The 16,570-nt window shown below is 66.0% G+C and overlaps 1 protein-coding gene across 9 annotated transcripts in view; it reads left to right on the top strand.

Moving 5' to 3' along the window:
- The window catches only part of PLXNB2 (plexin B2), a 29,639-nt gene extending 14,856 nt beyond the window's left edge, over positions 1-14,783 (top strand). For 6 of the 9 annotated variants that reach the window (XM_067698488.1, XM_067698490.1, XM_067698487.1 and 3 more), the window contains 35 exons: positions 961-2,047; positions 2,401-2,583; positions 2,678-2,806; positions 3,348-3,448; positions 3,542-3,668; positions 4,173-4,326; positions 4,752-4,866; positions 4,937-5,045; positions 5,122-5,223; positions 5,683-5,775; positions 6,112-6,193; positions 6,276-6,436; positions 6,552-6,700; positions 6,859-6,967; positions 7,168-7,304; positions 7,497-7,667; positions 8,145-8,274; positions 8,360-8,587; positions 8,722-8,898; positions 8,994-9,133; positions 9,227-9,327; positions 9,441-9,670; positions 9,755-9,936; positions 10,339-10,405; positions 10,565-10,711; positions 11,286-11,442; positions 11,580-11,680; positions 11,760-11,844; positions 12,002-12,156; positions 12,236-12,396; positions 12,479-12,626; positions 13,026-13,090; positions 13,308-13,383; positions 13,744-13,818; positions 13,906-14,783. In XM_067698488.1, coding sequence (XP_067554589.1) covers positions 974-2,047; positions 2,401-2,583; positions 2,678-2,806; positions 3,348-3,448; positions 3,542-3,668; positions 4,173-4,326; positions 4,752-4,866; positions 4,937-5,045; positions 5,122-5,223; positions 5,683-5,775; positions 6,112-6,193; positions 6,276-6,436; positions 6,552-6,700; positions 6,859-6,967; positions 7,168-7,304; positions 7,497-7,667; positions 8,145-8,274; positions 8,360-8,587; positions 8,722-8,898; positions 8,994-9,133; positions 9,227-9,327; positions 9,441-9,670; positions 9,755-9,936; positions 10,339-10,405; positions 10,565-10,711; positions 11,286-11,442; positions 11,580-11,680; positions 11,760-11,844; positions 12,002-12,156; positions 12,236-12,396; positions 12,479-12,626; positions 13,026-13,090; positions 13,308-13,383; positions 13,744-13,818; positions 13,906-14,010 — 5,526 coding nt within the window. In that variant the 5' untranslated portion in view covers positions 961-973 and the 3' untranslated portion in view covers positions 14,011-14,783. The remainder of the gene's footprint in view (positions 1-960; positions 2,048-2,400; positions 2,584-2,677; positions 2,807-3,347; positions 3,449-3,541; positions 3,669-4,172; positions 4,327-4,751; positions 4,867-4,936; positions 5,046-5,121; positions 5,224-5,682; positions 5,776-6,111; positions 6,194-6,275; positions 6,437-6,551; positions 6,701-6,858; positions 6,968-7,167; positions 7,305-7,496; positions 7,668-8,144; positions 8,275-8,359; positions 8,588-8,721; positions 8,899-8,993; positions 9,134-9,226; positions 9,328-9,440; positions 9,671-9,754; positions 9,937-10,338; positions 10,406-10,564; positions 10,712-11,285; positions 11,443-11,579; positions 11,681-11,759; positions 11,845-12,001; positions 12,157-12,235; positions 12,397-12,478; positions 12,627-13,025; positions 13,091-13,307; positions 13,384-13,743; positions 13,819-13,905) is intronic. The other 3 variants (XM_067698495.1, XM_067698494.1, XM_067698493.1) reach the window with 3 other exon arrangements.
- Positions 14,784-16,570: the final 1,787 nt, after the last annotated feature.

The raw sequence follows: 16,570 nt of genomic DNA, 5'->3' as shown, positions 1-16,570 counted from the left end.
CGATCGTGCTGGACCACCCCAAGGTGGGAGGGGCCTCCATGCTGGGGACTCTGAGCCCACCCTTGGCCTTAGTAGCTCGCCCCCATACATCCAGAGACACGCACGGGCGCGCGCACATACGCAGGGCCGTGTGTGTGCTCGGATGGACACCCGCACCCTGATGTGGCCTGCCCCGGCCCTGCACGCAGCACCCCCCGCGGCCTCCGGGGTCCCCCCTCAGAGACCTGGTTCACCCCAGAACACCCTCCCAGGACCTGCGTCCGGCGTGCCTGCGTCTGAGGGTCTGCCCTGGGCGGGGCACAGGCAGGGCGGGTGGATTGCTGGGGCCCTCCTGCTGGTTCATCAGGGGAAGCGGGGTTGGAGGCAGGGCCTGGAAGGCTTGGTGAGAGGGTGGGGAGGCAGGCCCATCAGCGGCTCTGCTGCTGCTTGTCAGATTACACCGTGTGTGCCGGGAGTCAGGCATAGAACAGGTGTGTGGCCCACCTGTTTGCATGTTCAGGGCCTGTCGGTCAGCTTGGGTCTGTGCTCTGGACAGTGTGGAGCACCTGGGGCTCTTGGGGTCATGGGGTGCGAGGGTGGGCACATGAGTGAGTGTCTGGGAGACTTTCTGGAGGAGGTGCTCTTTTGCCTTGGAGGTGGGCCTGAAGGTGCTTTGGGAACCTGGGGGCAGAGGACAGGGTGCAGTCCTCCGGGGGCGGCTGCACCCAGGCCTGGAGCTGCAGTGCTGGTGGCCTGGCCCCTCAGCGGTTAGGTTACAGGTGTTCCTTCTTGAGGAGGGCTGGGAGATGATCTCCTTAGAGATGAGAGTGCGTGTGTCTGGCCAGATGGGTGGGAAGGCAGGGAAGGGATCGTGGGCTCGGGCGGGCTGCGGGCTGGGCAGGGTCAGGCACCGGGGGCTTCCTGTGGGGTGGGGTGGGTCCTCCAGGCTGGGGCTCCCCTGACCCTCCTCCCTTCCCACAGGGTGCCAGGGGCAATGGCGCTGCAGCTCTGGACCCTGACCCTCCTGGGCCTGGCGGGCACAAGTGCAAGCCTGCGGTCCCGCAAGCTGGACTTCTTCCGCAGCGAAACAGAGCTGAACCACCTGGTGGTGGACGAGGTGTCGGGCGTGGTGTACGTGGGGGCGGTGAACGCGCTCTACCAGCTGAGTGCCGACCTGCAGCTGGAGCAGCGGGCGGCCACGGGCCCGGCCCTGGACAACAAGAAGTGCACGCCGCCCATCGAGGCGAGCCAGTGCCACGAGGCCGTGCAGACTGACAACGTCAACCAGCTCCTGCTGCTCGACCCCTCCCGGAACCGCCTCATCGAGTGCGGCAGCCTCTTCAAGGGCATTTGCGCCCTGCGTTCCCTGAGCAACATCTCCTCGCTCCTCTTCTACGAGGATGGCAGTGGCGAGAAGTCCTTCGTGGCCAGCAACGACGAGAGCGTGGCCACCGTGGGGCTGGTGAGCACAACGGGCCCAAGCGGCGAGCACGTGCTCTTTGTGGGCAAGGGCAACGGGCCCCACGACAACGGCATCATTGTGAGCACGCGCCTGCTGGACCGGACGGAGGGCAGGGAGGCCTTTGAGGCCTACACGGACCACGCCACCTACAAGGCCGGCTACCTGTCCACAAACACACAGCAGTTCGTGGCTGCCTTCGAGGATGGCCACTACGTCTTCTTCGTCTTCAACCAGCAGGACAAGCACCCGGCCCGGAACCGCACGCTGCTGGCACGTATGTGCAAGTACGACCCGTTCTACTACTCCTACCTGGAGGTGGACCTGCGCTGCCTGGGCCCCGACGACACCCGGGTCCCCGCCTTCGGCACCTGCCTGGCGGCCTCCGTGGCCCGGCCAGGCGCCACTGGGGTGCTCTACACTGTCTTCAGCACAGATGGCCGGGGTGGCGGGGGGCCACGGGCGGGCCTCTGCCTGTTCCCACTGGACGAGGTCCACAGCAAGATGGAGACCAGCCGCGACGCCTGCTACACGGGCACCCGGGAGGCGGGCCGGGACACCTTCTACAAGCCCTTCCACGGCGAGATCCAGTGTGGTGGCCACGGGTCGGTATGTGGCCTCAGCACGTTCTCCCACGGGCTTAGACCACGCGCGTGTGGTTCTGCGCGTGGCACTGCTTGCCGTGTCCACGTCCCACATGCTTGTGAAGGCCGGTGTGTGTGTGTGTGTGTGCGTGTACGTGTGTGTCCCTGCGGACAGGTGAGCGTGAGATGTAGGTGCCACTTTTCCCAGGTGTCAGCCATGCTGGGCATTGGGTTTTGGAGCAGTGAGCACGTGGGTAGGGGCCCTGCCTGCCTGGGCCGGTCCTGGGGGACGTGTGCAGGGCCGCGAGTGCTGGGAGTCGTGGTGGGGAGAGGCCTCGGGCGGGGGTCTGCACCCACCGTTGACGCCATGGTCCATAGGGTGCCAGTGAGAGTTTCCCGTGTGGCTCAGAGCACCTGCCCTACCCGCTGGGCAGCCGAGACGGACTCTCAGCCGTAGCCGTGCTGCACCGTGGAGGCCTGAACCTGACAGCTGTGACAGTGACGACCGAGAATGGCCACACCATCGCCTTCCTGGGCACCTCGGACGGCCGGGTCCTCAAGGTGAGGCCCAGGGCTGGGGCAGGGTGGTTTCCGGAGGGGTCCTCAGTGCACGAGGCCCCCTGCCCTCACCGTGCACCTGCTCTCGTGCCCACAGGTGTACCTCGCTCCAGATGGCAGCTCCGCGGAGTATGGCTCTGTCCTTGTGGAGATCAACAAGAGAATCAAGAAGGACCTGGTGCTGGCCGCAGACCTGGCCAGTCTGTACGCCATGACCCAGGACAAGGTTGGCCTGTGGAGCCTGGGAGGAGGGGCCTTGGTGGTCCAGCCCCTAGAGACACGCAGAGCATGCTGGGAGGGGGCCCAACTGTCATCTCCCTGGGTCCTGACAGCGTCTCTCAAGCACCTTTCCCGTCTTTGAAACCGTTTCTCGCTGTTCTGTGTCTCCGGCCCGGCCTTGGGCCCCTCCTGACCAGAGGATCAGTGCTCTGAGTGGGCCTTCCCCAAGTGCAAACAGGGAGGCGCGGGGCCCCAGGCAGCTTCTGTGAGCTCAGACGGTGGGGGACATGGGCCCCGGGCTCCTGCGCCACCCGATCCTGGGTCAGGTCCAGCCTCCCGGCCGGGTCCCACACAACCTGGACAGCAGCTGCTGCCTGGAGCCCTCACTGCCCAGCCTTGAGTCGTGTCGAGGCTTCTAAGCCTTAGCGGTAAAGGTGGGATCAAGCTGGTGGTCCCGGGAAAGTCTGGCGTCTGAGCGAGGTCCTTCGTGGCTGCTGGCCCGACACCTGCGGCGGCCGTAGTCCCGCTCACCGCCCCGGTGCCCCCAGGTGTTCCGGCTCCCCGTGCAGGAGTGTGAGAGCTTTTCCACCTGCGCCCAGTGCCGCAGCTCACAGGACCCCTACTGCGGCTGGTGTGTCGTCGAGGGACGGTGAGCATCCGGGAGTCTGGGGTGCTCGGCCCAGCCTGGGTCCGGGGGTGCCGCCCCACCCTGAGGGCTCACGGGTGCCCCCTGCCCCCGCAGATGCACCAGGAGGGCTGAGTGCCCGCGGGCCGAAGAGAGTGGCCACTGGCTGTGGAGCCGCAGTGAGGCCTGCGTGGCCGTCACCGAGACCCAGCCGCAGAACATGAGCCGCCGGGCGCAGGGAGAGGTGTGCGGTGGGGGTGGAGGCAGGGGCGCTGCTGGCCGGACGCAGGGAGAGGTGTGCGGTGGGGGTGGAGGCAGGGGCGCTGCTGGCCGGGCGCAGGGAGAGGTGTGCGGTGGGGGTGGAGGCAGGGGCGCTGCTGGCTTGGGGCTGTGGGGACGGCAGGAGACCCGCGTAGTATCTCGCTCCTGGCCTGGACGGCGGTGCTGAGCCTGGGGACAGGGACCCCATCCTTTGTTGGGTCCCCTGGCCCCTTTGACCCGAGGGGCTTCTGAGAATCCAGGGCAGACCCAGGCCCTGTCCCAGGAGTGGCTTAGGTGACCACAGAGGGGCCCATTCAGATGAAATGGAGCCAGGTTCTAGAGAGTTCTCCAGGGGGCAGGTGTACACATACAGGAGGGCGGCCGGAGAATGGCCAGAGGACTGGGGCTCAGGGCGGGGGCGGGAGGTTGCCTGCACCCTGAGGCTGGGCAGAGGAGTCCTGCTGTGAGCTGAGTGGCCCTTCCGCAGGTGCACCTGACCGTCAGTCCCCTCCCGGCCCTGAGCGAGGAGGACAAGCTGCTGTGCCTCTTCGGTGAATCACCGCCACACGTGGCGAGCATGCAGGGGGGCGCCGTGGTCTGCAACTCCCCGAGCAGCATCCCCAGCACGCCGCCTGGCCAGGGTGAGGCCCCGCCCGAGCCTGTCCCCTGAGCATTTGGGGCAGCGGAGGACGACTCACTGGTGAAGGTGGGGGCCACGCGGTGACATGGCTGGGACCTGGCAGGCGCTCTGCCCCAGACGCCCAGGAACCACGGCCCTCGGTGCCTGCAGGGACAGAGCGAGGGCCCAGCAGCGCAGAGCCCTGGGGAGCGACATACGAGCCGAGATCTGATAGCGGCGGCGGGTCCTGCTGAGCCCTGCGGGGCCCCACTCAGACCAGGGTCTCCACACGCGGCCTCCCGTTCTCTGCTGGGTCGCCTGTGGGGAGCTCTGATGGAAGGAGGAGTTGGGGCCGGGGGGGCCCAGTTCCGGCTTCCTGTTCCCCCCAGCCCAAGCCCGCCTCCCCCTGCGGCCCCGCCTGACGCTGGCCCCATCTGCTGTCCACAGATCACGTGGCTGTGACCATCCAGCTTCTCTTCAAACGCGGCAACGTCTTCCTGACCTCCCACCTGTACCCCTTCTACGACTGCCGAGTGGCCATGAGCCTGGAGGAGAACCTGCCGTGAGTGCCCCTGCCTGTCCCTCCCAGCCCCCGCTGCGGACCCCACACTTCTCACCACCCTCTCCTCCAGGTGCATCTCCTGTGCCAGCAACCGCTGGACCTGCCAGTGGGACCTGCGCTACCACGAGTGTCGGGAGGCCTCGCCCAACCCTGAGGACGGCATCGTCCGTGCCCACATGGTGAGGGGCCGTGAGGGCACGTGGGCCAGGCTGCTCGGCCGACGCCAGCAGCACCTGACCAGCCCTGCCCCCCCAGGAGGACGACTGCCCCCAGTTCTTGAACCCCAGCCCGCTGGTCATTCCCATGAACCACGAGACGGCGGTGACCTTCCAGGGCAAGAACCTGGACACGGTGAAGGTGCGGGGGGCTTGTGGGGCCCTGGCTAACCAGTGAGGCCAGGCCTGGGGGTCCCAGCAGGGGCCGTGATGGCTGGTGGGGAGGCACAGGCTTGTTCAGAGCCGTCCTCCTGCAGACCAGAAGCTAAGCGCCGGGGCCCATCCAGCCTTCTGCGGCTCAGGGCCCAGCACGTGAGGGAGGCAGAGGGGTCAGAGGGTGGACGTGGGGACATCTGGACGGGCCTCGAGGGTTTAGGGCGTGCAGGGGCTGGGCAGCCAAGTGCCACTCAGGAGGGAGCAGGGCGGTGAGTCTTGGTGTTGACCGTGGCGGGGCCTGTCTGTGAGCGGCTGGGTGTCAGTCGGGATGGGGGCGCCCAAGCTGGCCCAGGAGCTGTGTGGGGCACGGCAGGCCCCGGGGCCCACGGTGGGCATGTGGGACGCGCTGGCCCGCCTCGGGTATCCTGACTGGCCTGTCTGGCAGAGCTCCTCCCTGCGCGTGGGCAGTGACCTGCTCAAGTTTGAGGAGCCAGTCAGCACACAGGAGCAAGGAACCTTCTCCTTTCGGACCCCAAAGGTACGCCTCCCGGGGTGGGTGGGCCAGGCTGGTGGACCCCGAGGGCTGGCCCTGCGGGGGCTGCCCAGTTACCTCCGGGGCTTGAGGGGTGGGGCGGGGGCAGGCTCACCAGCTGCCCTTCTGGGGAAGCGGGGCCGGCAGGCAGGTGTGGCCTCAGAGCATCCCTGGGCCTCCCGTCTCCCTGGAATCCAAGTCATCCTCAGTCTCTGAGCCTCCAGCTTCTAGCCACCTGGAGGCCTCCCCTTGCTGCCCGTCAGCTGTGAGGGGACACACGGTGGTCACTCTCGGGGGCTCGGGTGGGAGGCGGGGGTGCAGCGTGTCCCTGTGTGCCCCCAGCTCTCCCACGATGCCAACGAGACGCTGCCCCTGCATCTGTATGTCAAGTCCTACGGCAAGAATATTGACAGCCGGCTCCAAGGTGGGTGGGGTGGGCAGCTGGGCTGGTGGGCGGGCAAGGGCAGCAGGGCGGCCCTGCTGACGGCCAGCTTCTCCCTCCGCAGTGACCCTCTACAACTGCTCCTTCGGCCGCAGCGACTGCAGCCTGTGCCTGGCCGCTGACCCTGTCTACAGGTGCGTGTGGTGCAGCGGGCAGAACAGGTGTGTGTACGCGGCCCTGTGTGGTAACGCCACCTCCGAGTGCCCACCGCCCATCATCACCAGGGTAAGCCCCCTTACCCCTGACCTCCCTGGCAGGAGGGACTCCAGCCCGGCCCGGGACCAGCTGCGCAGCCTGGCCTGCCCCAGCCACCAGGTCAGCCGGGCTCTGCCAATTTCAGATCCAGCCTGAGACCGGTCCGCTCGGCGGAGGCATTCGCGTCACCATCCTTGGGTCAAATCTGGGGGTCAGAGCAGACGACGTGAAGAGGGTCACCGTGGCTGGCCGGAACTGTGCCTTTGAGCCAGAACGCTACTCCGTGTCCACCCGGTGAGTGGGCAACCTGGGCCCTACCGAGCTGGGCCAGGCTCTACCCTGGGGGGCCGGGGGACTGGGGGGATGGAGAGGAAGGACACGGTGCAGGTATGCGTGGGTGCCCAGGGCTTGCACACACACAGAGTGTGCCCACCTGCCTGCCACCCACGCAGGATCGTGTGCACCATCGAGGCTGCAGAGGCGCCCTTCACGGGGGGCGTCGAGGTGGACATCAGCGGGAAGCTCGGCCATTCGCCTCCCCACGTCCAATTCACCTATCAGGTAAGCGCCCGGCAGGTGGCTCTTGCAGGTCAGGACAAATGTGGGTGGGATCTGGGGGGCCATGCGCTGACTCGGGGTGAGGCGAGGCTGTGCCCCTGCCTCTTTCTGACAACGGTCATGGCCCAGTCGAGGCCCGGGAGGGAGGGCCGCAGCCCTGCCGCCCCAGCCCTGAGTCAAATGTCCCTGCTTTTCTCTTCTAGCAGCCCCAGCCCCTCAGTGTGGAGCCAAAGCAGGGGCCACAGGCGGGCGGCACCATGTTGACCATCAATGGTACCCACCTGGACACAGGCTCTGAGGAAGACATGCGGGTGACCCTCAATGACATCCCTTGTAAAGTGTGGGTGTCACCCACAGGCCGCCAAATCCTGGTCTGCCCTGGTCCTGGGGACAGGGTGAGGGCCCTCTGGCCGTGACCCTGTGTCTATCCTGGAGGGGGCAGTGGAACCAACCAGACCCACTGACCCACTGGCCTGGGGCTGCGGGCGGTCCCAGGGTGGGGCTGGCATTGACTGGCGATCCCCACCCCCAGGACGCAGTTTGGGGCACAGCTTCAGTGTGTCACCGGCCCCCAGGCGGCTCCGGGAGAGCTGCCCCTGAAAATTTACTATGGGGGCTCCGAAGTGCCCAGCCCTGGCGTCACCTTCACCTACCGTGAGAACCCAGTCCTGCGGGCCTTCGAGCCGCTGCGAAGCTTTGTCAGGTGAGACCTCTTCCCCCCCCCCGTGGCAGGTGCCCCCCACTCCCACACTGCTGGCCACACCCACCCCATCTAGCTATTTCGCAGGTGCCCTCTTCTCACTGGGCTTGTGAGGATATGGCAGAGCTGGTCTGGGTGACAGGAGGAGGCCTCCAAAAATCCCCACTGTACCCGCAGGTCGGGCAGGCCCGACATCCCGCCTCCACCTCCCCCCGCCACCCAGCCCAGCCCTGCTTCTGACAGTCCAGGGTGGCGGTGCTCAGTCACGTGCTCTGAGCACACACACCCCACCCCACCCCCCGCCCCTGCCATTGCAGCAGGTCTGGGCTTGCACACACCTTGCACACACCTGCAAGGGTATCCAAAAGCAGCGTGGGGGCGGGGACACAGCCTTGCAGGCCACCTGCTCTGGAGCTGGCTGGGCACCTCCCTTGCCCGGGTGTGCCCACTCAGGCACCATTCCCCCTCCCTGCCCCCCAGTGGTGGCCGGAGCATCAACGTCACAGGACAGGGCTTCAGCCTGATCCAGAAATTCGCCATGGTGGTCATAGCCGAGCCCCTGCAGTCCTGGAGGCGGCGGCGGGAGGCCGGAGCCCTGCAGCCCGTGACGGTCAGTCGGCGCCCGCTGCTGGGGACACGCCAGGGCAGGATGCAGCCTGTGCCAAGTGGCCTAACGGTCCTGCCTCGGCTCTTAGGTCGTGGGCAGGGAGTACGTGTTCTGCAGTGACTCCAAGGTTGTGTTCTTGTCCCCGGCCGTCCCCGAGGAGCCCGAGGCCTACAACCTCACGGCGCTCATTCAGATGGATGGGCACCAAGCCCTGCTCAGGACTGAGGCTGGTGCCTTTGAGTACGTCGCTGACCCCACCTTCGAGAACTTCACAGGGGGTGTCAAGAAGCAGGTCAACAAGCTCATTCACGCGCGGGTGAGGACCAGTGCAGCCCCGGGGTCAGGTCCTGAGCGGGTGCGTGTAGGGGAGCAGCCCAAGGTCTGGGCTGAGCTGGTCGGGGCATCCCTGAACCCCTCCTGGGCACTGTGGCCCCATCCCCCGCCCCCCAGGGCACCAATCTGAACAAGGCGATGACGATTCACGAGGCCGAGGCCTTCGTGGGTGCCGAGCGGTGCGTCATGAAGACCCTGACGGAGACCGATCTGTACTGTGAGCCCCCAGAGGTGCAGCCCCCTCCCAAGCGGCGGCAGAAGCGGGACACGACCCACAACCTGCCTGAGTTCATTGTGCGTGTAGGGTGGGGGCAGGGAGGGGACAGGGCACCGGGCTCTGGTGGTCTCGGCCACGCACCTGTCCTTGCTGACTCCGCCTCTCCACGCAGGTGAAGTTTGGCTCCCGGGAGTGGGTGCTGGGCCGCGTGGAGTATGACACGCGTGTGAGTGACGTGCCGCTCAGCCTCATCCTGCCGCTGGTCATCGTGCCCATGGTGGCCGTCATCGCCGTGTCTGTCTACTGCTACTGGTGAGCCTCTCCCCCGGCAGCCTCAGCCCCTTGGCCACACCCACCGGCCAGCACAATCCAGGCCAGGTCCCAGGAGCTTCCCTGTGCCCCCAGGAGGAAGAGCCAACAGGCAGAGCGCGAGTACGAGAAGATCAAGTCCCAGCTGGAGGGCTTGGAGGAGAGCGTGCGTGACCGCTGCAAGAAGGAGTTCACAGGTCGGGGCCGTCCTGCAGGTCCCGGGGGAGGAGGGCTCGGAAGAGGCTGCATTGGGAGGGACGGAGGAGGGGGGCTGCCGGTGGGCGGATGCCTCACCACGACCTCCCTGCAGACCTGATGATTGAGATGGAGGACCAGACCAACGACGTGCACGAGGCAGGCATCCCCGTGCTGGACTACAAGACCTACACCGACCGCGTCTTCTTCCTGCCCTCCAAGGACGGCGACAAGGACGTGATGATCACGGGCAAGCTGGACATCCCTGAGTCACGGCGGCCCTTGGTGGAGCAGGCGCTCTACCAGTTCTCCAACCTGCTCAACAGCAAGTGCTTCCTCATCAACGTGAGCGGGGCGGAGCCGTGAGGGGCGGGGCCTCTGGAGCGAGGGGGCGGGGCGGGGCGGGGCTCTGACCGGCCTCCCCCACAGTTCATCCACACCTTGGAGAACCAGCGGGAGTTCTCGGCCCGCGCCAAGGTCTACTTTGCGTCGCTGCTGACGGTGGCGCTGCACGGGAAGCTGGAGTACTACACGGACATCATGCGCACGCTCTTCCTGGAGCTCATGGAGCAGTATGTGGTGGCCAAGAACCCCAAGCTGATGCTGCGCAGGTGTGTGGGGAAGGGCAGAGGCCGCGGTGGGGGGTGTTAGGGGGTGGCAGTGGGGCAGCACAGGCTTGTCCAGGCACCTGGTTTGCCAGCAAGTACAGCCAGTGCCGGTGAGTAGGGCAGAGGGATGGCGGGGGGGGCATCGCTGCTGGCAGGTGGTCTGTGCTGGCCACTTATCTGCTCCCCCTTCTCATCAGCCCTTTGTAGGATGGGGTGGAAGATGAAAGGCCCACCCTGAGGGGGCTGGGAGATTGGTCACTGCAGGCAGTAAATGTATAGACTGACGGAGGCTCTGGCCTGGATGGAGGCTGGGCTGCTCTGAGGGTGGTCTGGGTACTTGGAAGAGCCAGCTGATCCTAGGGGCACTAAAGGGCCCCTCAACACAAGGCCTTTCTGCATCTCCAGGTCTGAGACAGTGGTGGAGAGGATGCTGTCTAATTGGATGTCCATCTGCCTGTACCAGTATCTCAAGGTGGGCTCCACACAGCCCTGCCAGGGGGTGGGGAGGGACGAGGTGGTGCTGTACCCCCCGGATGTCCACCTCCCTGCGGCCCAGCTCCACCTGGACGGGTTTGCTTCCCACCCTGGCACGATCAGTCCCACCGTGGCTCAGCCGCCCGTGTTGCTGCAGGACAGCGCAGGGGAGCCGCTGTACAAGCTCTTCAAGGCCATCAAGCATCAGGTGGAGAAGGGGCCGGTGGATGCTGTGCAGAAGAAAGCCAAATACACCCTCAACGACACAGGGCTGCTGGGGGACGACGTGGAGTATGCACCCCTGGTGAGCCCCTGGGGCTGGGCGGGTTGCTGCGGGACCTCAGGGGCCGGCTTCCGGGCCAGCCTCAGGGCCAGAGGCTGATGCCACTCGCCTCCTTCGTGGACTTGCATTAGAACCCGTTCCCCGTGCTGGGCCCACCCGTGTTCAGGGAGGGGCCTGGGTCATGGGCCTCCAGCAGGCTCGTGGGTCACTGGAGAGAGGCTCTAAGTGTCACGGCCCCAAGCCAGCTGCCTCCTGGGTGCCCGGGCCTGCTGCAGGCATTTGAGGGGCCTGGGCACACCAAGTGAGTGGTGGTAAACTCGTGCGCGTGTGGAGGTGGTACGTGGCGTGTGCCCCCGTGACGCCTGTGTGTTGCGTGATACCTAGAAGTGAGCAGTCCTCTGCCCTCTGTCCTGTTGAGCCATGGCACGCAGGAAAGGGTGAGGCCTGGGTGCTGAAGGGGCTCCGGATCCCCACCACCACTCCTCCACCTGAGGGTGTCGCCACTCGGGGGGAGCCCCAAGACTGCCCCCGGTTTGGGGCGAGCGAGGGCGAGGGCCCCTCCCCAACTGGCCCTTCGTTCTGTGTCCCCTGGCAGATGGTGAGCGTGATCGTCCAGGACGAAGGGGTCGACGCCATCCCTGTCAAGGTCCTCAACTGTGACACCATCTCCCAGGTCAAGGAGAAGATCATTGACCAGGTGTACCGCACGCAGCCTTGCTCCCGCTGGCCCAAGGCTGACAGTGTGGTCCTCGGTGAGCACCACCCTCGTGTGCCTGGCTCTGTGCCCGTGGAAGCCCAGTCGGCCAGGTCGGGTGGGGGATAGCGAGAGGAGGCCCGGACAGGGTGGGCTGTGGCCGGGTTCCAGGAGCTGGGCTGTGTCCTCCCACAGAGTGGCGTCCTGGGTCCACAGCCCAGATCCTGTCAGACCTGGACCTGACCTCTCAGCGGGAGGGCCGGTGGAAGCGCGTCAACACGCTGATGCACTACAACGTGAGTGTGGCGGCCGGGTGGGCCGAAGCCCCTGCTGAGAGCGGGGCAGGCGGGCCGCCCTCATGACTCTGTTCCCCAGGTCCGGGATGGGGCCACTCTTATCCTGTCGAAGGTGGGGGTCTCCCAGCAGCCTGAGGACAGCCAGCAGGACCTGCCTGGGGAGCGTGAGTCCCTTCCCCTTGTCCGGGCCCCTCTGGCCTCTGGAGGTCATCGTGAGCCAGCGTCCGCCCCATGCCGCCGTCTCGGGGGAGCTGTGAGCCCGCCGTGGGACCCAGGCCCCGGGCCCCGGTCCTCGTCCTTCAGCACCCCCCTCCCCCACAGGCCACGCCCTCCTGGAGGAGGAGAACCGGGTGTGGCACCTGGTGCGGCCAACGGACGAGGTGGACGAAGGCAAGTCCAAGCGTGGCAGCATGAAGGAAAAGGAGCGCACCAAGGCCATCACCGAGATCTACCTGACCCGCCTGCTCTCGGTCAAGGTGGGCCGCGGAGGGCGTGTGGGAGGCAGACCTGGGACGGCGCCAGTGGGACGCGCTGAGCCCCGCTCCCGCCCCGCAGGGCACGCTGCAGCAGTTCGTGGACAACTTCTTCCAGAGCGTGCTGGCGCCTGGCCACGCGGTGCCGCCCGCAGTCAAGTACTTCTTCGACTTCCTGGACGAGCAGGCAGAAAAGCACGACATCAAGGACGAGGACACCATCCACATCTGGAAGACCAACAGGTGTGGGCTCCGTGCCTCCACCCACCCCGCCCGCCCTGCTCCAGGCCTCGGCGGCCCCTCACACCCTGTCGTTCCGCCTCAGTTTACCTCTCCGGTTCTGGGTGAACATCCTCAAGAACCCCCATTTCATCTTCGACGTGCACGTCCACGAGGTGGTGGACGCCTCCCTGTCGGTCATCGCACAGACCTTCATGGACGCCTGCACACGCACAGAGCACAAGCTGAGCCGCGTAAGTGCAGCTGCGGGCGGCCCAGCCCGCTTCCTGGCAGCGCGAAGCATCAGGGGAGGGGGCTGTGGTGCAGGTGAGGAGGTCGCTTTGGGGCGTGGATTTGCACAGCGGGGGCTGGAGCTCAGTAGAAAGACAGGTGCAGGGTACCTGGGGCGGAGGGAGGCCCCCTGGGCAGTGGACCTGTGGCAGCCTGGGACCCCGAGCTCCTTCCCTTCCATGAGAGGGAAAAAGTGAGTTTTACTATTAATCACAAAATGACGAAAACACCGTCAGGTCTGTGGATAGGTAGGGCAGCTACCGCCGTTGGACCCCCATCCCCCGCACACCCCTCTTTCTCTGGGTATCCTGAGCGCGTGCAGGTGTCTCGGCCTGGGTGTCACTTGGCTCTGACCCCCACAGGACTCTCCCAGCAACAAGCTACTCTACGCCAAGGAGATCTCCACCTATAAGAAGATGGTGGAGGAGTGAGTCCCCCCCACCCCCCAACGAGCCAGGCCAGAGCCTGGCTGCCCACCCTCAGCCCCCACCCAGCAGGGCCCCCGGGCGGTGCAGGCCTGTGATCAGGAGGTGGGGCCCGTGGGTAGCTTCGGGTCCAGCGTCCGGGAGCCACCGCCCCCCACCCCACCGTTCCGGTACCCGCCCCCTGTGGCCCACCCTGTGTAACTCCCCCTCCCCTCACAGCTACTACAAGGGGATCAGACAGATGGTGCAGGTCAGCGACCAGGACATGAACACACACCTGGCAGAGATTTCCCGGGTAAGGGTGGCACAGGGGACCCACAAGCTGAGCCCCCCCCAGGATTAGCCCTCCACGACCCCCGCCCCCCCGGAAGGCCCTGCTGCGCGAGCCAGGAGACTGCACGGGGGGCGGGCAAAGTTGTGCCCACGGGGGGGAAAGGAGAGGCGCAGACGAGGGGGCTTGGGGGGCGGCGGGGCTCGCAAGCAGCTCTGAGCCAGCCCCGCCTGCCGTGGGTCTGCATGGGTGGGAGACTCTCTGTCCGCGGTGTGCCGTGGCTGTGCGTGTCACGACTGCCGGGGGGACCCTTCGCGTCTGCCTGCTCCACTGGGAGACAGCCTCCTGTCCCTGGGTCACGCAGCCCTTCCGCCACCCTCCCAGGCGCACACGGACTCCCTGAACACCCTCGTGGCCCTGCACCAGCTCTACCAGTACACGCAGAAGTACTACGACGAGGTAGGGGTCCGGTCCTTCCAGGACGGCCGTGCTCACCCTAACCCTGACCCTGACCCTGGCCTGTGCTCTGACGTGACCCCTCCTCAGATCATCAACGCCCTGGAGGAGGATCCCGCCGCCCAGAAGATGCAGCTGGCCTTCCGCCTGCAGCAGATCGCGGCTGCGCTTGAGAACAAGGTCACGGACCTCTGACCGCGACCTCCACCGTCATGGTCTCGGGACACAGGTGTGTGACACCCACTGCCGGGCGCTGGGCGGCCCCGGGGGAGCACGGCCAAGCGGGCAGGACTCAGCCCTTCTCTCTCTGGCAGAGCAAGAGCCCCCGGGCTTCCGAGTGTGTGCGTGGCAGGGGGGCCCCCACCTCAGCATTTGTAGCCTCATGGCACCCTTCTCCTGAGCAATAGTGCCGGGCGCCCACCAGCACCAGTTCCCTCCTGCAGAACCAGCACCGGGGGTGTCTCCTTCAAGCCTCCTGAGTGATTCGAAAACGTGCCTTATGTCCCCGGCGCCGCGCTGGGTTGCTGGGGGCAGTCGGGCCTCAGCCCCCCTCCCCAGGCACCAGCAGCCGCCTCAGATACCTGGGTTGGGCCTTTTGGGGTGAGGTCTGAGTGCCCTCGGCCCCCAGGACCTAGTGCCCAGACTCTGTCCGTCTGCCCTACCTGGACTGGGGCAGAAAAGTGGTACGATGCCTTCCTGACCTCGCTGGCCTGCCCTGCGGGGCACTGGCACTCCCGGGGGACTCCGTGCTGCAGGCCCCACCTCAAAGGTCAAGCTGGACGTCAGACGTCGAGGCCCAGGCGGCCAGAAGGGACCCAGCAGACTGGGGATCAGGGTCCCAGCCTGTCAGACAGGCTGACCTGAAGGCCCTGCCCAGGTCCGGGGGGCCGGGAGCAGCTCCGCCAGGACACCCGCAACCCTTTTTGTAAATCTTGTTAATTGTCAATCAAATACAGCTGTCTTTTTCACTCTGCTGGTTGGCTGGGTTCTTCCCGGGGCTGCCGACCCGCCGTCCCTACACACCTGCCCCGTTTTGGTACCGGGCCTGTCCTGCCCACGGCCTCCCTTCCTGTGCACTCCTGGCCCCAGAAGCTCACCTGAAGGTGGGCCCGTGTGGCCTCGCACACCCACCCCACAGTCCCTGGCTCCCCTGGGCCAGGCCTGCTGGGTGTGCTGAGGCAGCCCGTCCACGGCCACCAGCTCGGCCGAGTCCACGCCTTCCTGCTGCCCCAGCAGGACAGGATGGTGGTCAGGGCTGGGAGGTGAGCGCTGGGGTGCGAACCTGTCCCAGAGGCACATCCTGGTGCACCCCAGCACTGAAAGTGATCCTGAAGCAGGTGGGGGTTCCAAGGGCACAGGGCGGCGGCCCCGCCCCCCACGGTGCGGGATTGGGCCCGTTTGGGCGCCACCTGGTGGCAGGGGTGGGCGTGGCGCGAGCTCTCGGGGACCTGTTTTCTCCTTCCTGAGGTGCGGTGCCTCACAGGTGTGGTCCACCCAGCACACGTTTAGTAAGGCCCTACTGGGTGCAGACCCCACTGGACACGGTGGTTCCTGGAGGGAGGCCCTGTGTCCCCCTGCTCGAGGCTGTGGGGCCATTAGGGTCAGCTCCTCCTGGGGTCCCAGGCACCTGAGAGCAAATGGCACCTTTGTTGTAGGAAGGAGGGGCTTCTCCCAGAGGCAGGCCATGTGGGGAGGCAGACTGCTCCCAACCCCTGTGTTGCACACAGGGCAGGAGCCGTGAGATGCGCTCCTCTGTGGCCAGTCAGGCACACGTACCGTGACCACACGGGCGTGCGCGTGTGCGTGCACACGCAGCACCAGCGCGTTGGGCCCCTCACTCGTTCACTCAACACGCGTGGTCCTGGGCACTAGGGACACAGCAGTAAAGGCGGCAGAGAGGGCCTTCCTTGAGGGAGCCCTTGTGTTCCAAGAATACCAACCCTAGCAGAAAAGGGATTTAGTGGCTCCGTAAAGGCAAGCGAACGGGTCCAGCTTCAGATATGGCTGGATCCAGGTGCTCACATGTCTTTGGGTTCCACCTATCTGAACTTCTCCCCAACACGTGCTCCTTTATTCTCAGACACCTGGGACGCTGGTGGCAGGGCACCCCAGCCTGTGTCTCCTCCACTTGGGGCACACCATTGTGGCTGAGAAGTCTCAATGGGCTCGGCCTCGATCATAAGCCACTTCTGTACAGGGACAGCCCGTTTTGAGCCACGTGGAACACCCCTCCCACGTGGAAGGGGTACTAGGCAAACAGCTGATGTCCCCCACCCCAGGGACCCTGAAATGACAGTGTGCTATGGTCAGGACCAGAAACCCAGATGGGCAGGAGATCTGAACAAGGTACTTCTAAACCAGAGCAGGGGTGGCATGGTCTGGGAGTGTTCACCCTGGGGGGAGCGGGGGCAGGGGGAGCAGGAACCTGGAGGCCTGGCTTCTAGACTGGACCCCTGTGGGCCACTTGCTCCTCGGCCAGGCATGAGATGGAGAAGAGTCAGTGAGCCCACCTTCTGCTGCGGGTCTAACAGGTGGGGTTCCCTTCCCCCTCGGAGGACAGGAGTGTGAAGGGATCCAGGGGCCATGCTTTCATGGGGCCAGTGAAGAAACTGGGCATGGATGTTGGGTGCACGGGGGTGGGCAGGAGGCTGGCAGACCAAGGGGTGACCCAGCCTTCTTCACTTTCCACTTCCCACTTTCCTCCCAATGCAGTGGGAGTGGGGAGATGCAGGGATGGAGGTGACCAGCGACCTCG

This window comes from Pseudorca crassidens, chromosome 11 (genome assembly GCF_039906515.1).
Source record: "Pseudorca crassidens isolate mPseCra1 chromosome 11, mPseCra1.hap1, whole genome shotgun sequence".
Lineage (NCBI taxonomy): Eukaryota > Metazoa > Chordata > Mammalia > Artiodactyla > Delphinidae > Pseudorca > Pseudorca crassidens.
The sequence above is the reverse complement of the archived record's forward strand: the minus strand, read 5'-3'. Positions and strand labels throughout refer to the sequence as shown.